At 57.5% G+C, this 1,509-nt stretch overlaps 1 protein-coding gene across 1 annotated transcript in view; it reads left to right on the top strand.

Annotated features, from left to right (window-relative positions):
* Positions 1 to 1,509, top strand: part of BMP1 (bone morphogenetic protein 1) — a gene marked incomplete at its 5' end in the record, with an annotated part of 40,624 nt that overhangs the window by 21,469 nt on the left and 17,646 nt on the right. The window contains one exon of the mRNA XM_012726769.1: positions 1,288 to 1,390. Within this exon, the coding sequence (XP_012582223.1) occupies positions 1,288 to 1,390 (103 nt within the window). The remainder of the gene's footprint in view (positions 1 to 1,287; positions 1,391 to 1,509) is intronic.

Raw genomic sequence — 1,509 nt, 5'->3', positions numbered from 1 at the left:
GGTACGAAATGCTGTATGTGGCCTCGAAGGAGTAGAAAGGGGGAGACAGGTGCTCATGGAGCCAAAGCCAGCTCCTGGCAATAACTAGGTGGCCGCCGGACTCAGCAGGGGTTCTGCAGGCCAGCAGCAAACGCCAGGGCTCTCTTGACTGTGTAGCACCAACAGCCGCGGCTGCAGGGAGGATGCTGCCTGGCTCCCCTCCCCGCCCGAGGCCCCCACCCGCCAAGCCCTTGCGGCTGGTCTCCACTCCACTGGCTGCCACTATCCTCAGTGAGCCAGAGGGCCTCTCCTCCCGCTGCAGGGAGCCCAGCTGGCACGATCAAGGCCCCCCCCCACCCCACCCGGGTGCGTTCCATGTGTGTCTACTGCTCACACTTCTGGAGTCACACAAGCCTTTCCCCAGAATCCCTGTTTGTTGGGTTCTGAGCACACAGCAGGTTTGGGGGCTCACGGTGGCAATTAAGGAAGCACTTTGTGTCCTAGGAAGTGTGTGTCTGTACCTGCTCATCTGCTCCCTCCTGGGATACTTACCTAGTGTCCAGGGTTAGGAGCATCCTTGGTGAGTTTTGTGGCAGAAATGAGCTCACATGCTTAGTAGCGGCGCCTGTACCATGAGGTGCTATGTCAAGTGTGAGATACTTTGCTCACTTTGCTCTCCAGGGAGCTGAGGTTCAGAGAGGTTGGGTGATTTGCCCAAGGGCTTACGGCATGAAATGCAGAAATGAGACTCAAACCCAAGCCCCCACGGCTGGAGTCTTCGTTTTTTCTCCAAGTGATGTCTGCAGGGCATGTCTTGCCTGGCCAAGTCCTAAGCTCCTTGGCAGGGATATATCTTAGGGAAATCTGAGGGCAGGACCCAGGTCTGGCACTCACCTCAAGAGCTGGTGTGGCTTCTGCCAGAACCCAGGTGGCTCTGCTTTCTGTCTCTCTGCCTCACCCCTCTGGTCACTTCACTGCCCTCCCAGGCCCCCAGTACCACATGCTGCCAGGGCATTTCCTGTGGCAGGGGAGACGGCTTCCTGCTACAGTGCTGTGAGAGTGTTGGGTTGGTTGGTCCAGAGCAATGCTGACGGGGCGTCAGTAGAGGCAGTGCATTTTAAGTGAGCACCCCCTGGGGTATCTGGACGAATACGGGGGAGAAGAAGGGTGTCTGTGGCAGGAGCTCCCTTTTGGACTCCCTGACCCATGGCAAACCGCTTTCCTAAAGGCGGGCAGCAGTGTCGAGCTGGCGGGTAAGGCTGGGCAGTATGGGGGCACCATAACCCTCTTTCTGCCCTGTCTCCCCAGATCATTCTGAACTTCACGTCCATGGACCTGTACCGCAGCCGCCTGTGCTGGTACGACTATGTAGAGGTCCGAGACGGCTTCTGGAGGAAGGCGCCCCTCCGAGGTAATGACCCGGCCCCACTGCCTCCCCTCGGCTGACTCCTTAGAGCTGCCCATATCACATTTTTGTCTTTTAAAGATTTATTTATTTGTGCATACAGAACTGGGGTACAGGCCAGAGGT

Source organism: Condylura cristata, unplaced genomic scaffold, assembly GCF_000260355.1.
Source record: "Condylura cristata isolate star-nosed mole 26May11 unplaced genomic scaffold, ConCri1.0 scaffold00018, whole genome shotgun sequence".
NCBI lineage: Eukaryota > Metazoa > Chordata > Mammalia > Eulipotyphla > Talpidae > Condylura > Condylura cristata.
The sequence above is the reverse complement of the archived record's forward strand: the minus strand, read 5'-3'. Positions and strand labels throughout refer to the sequence as shown.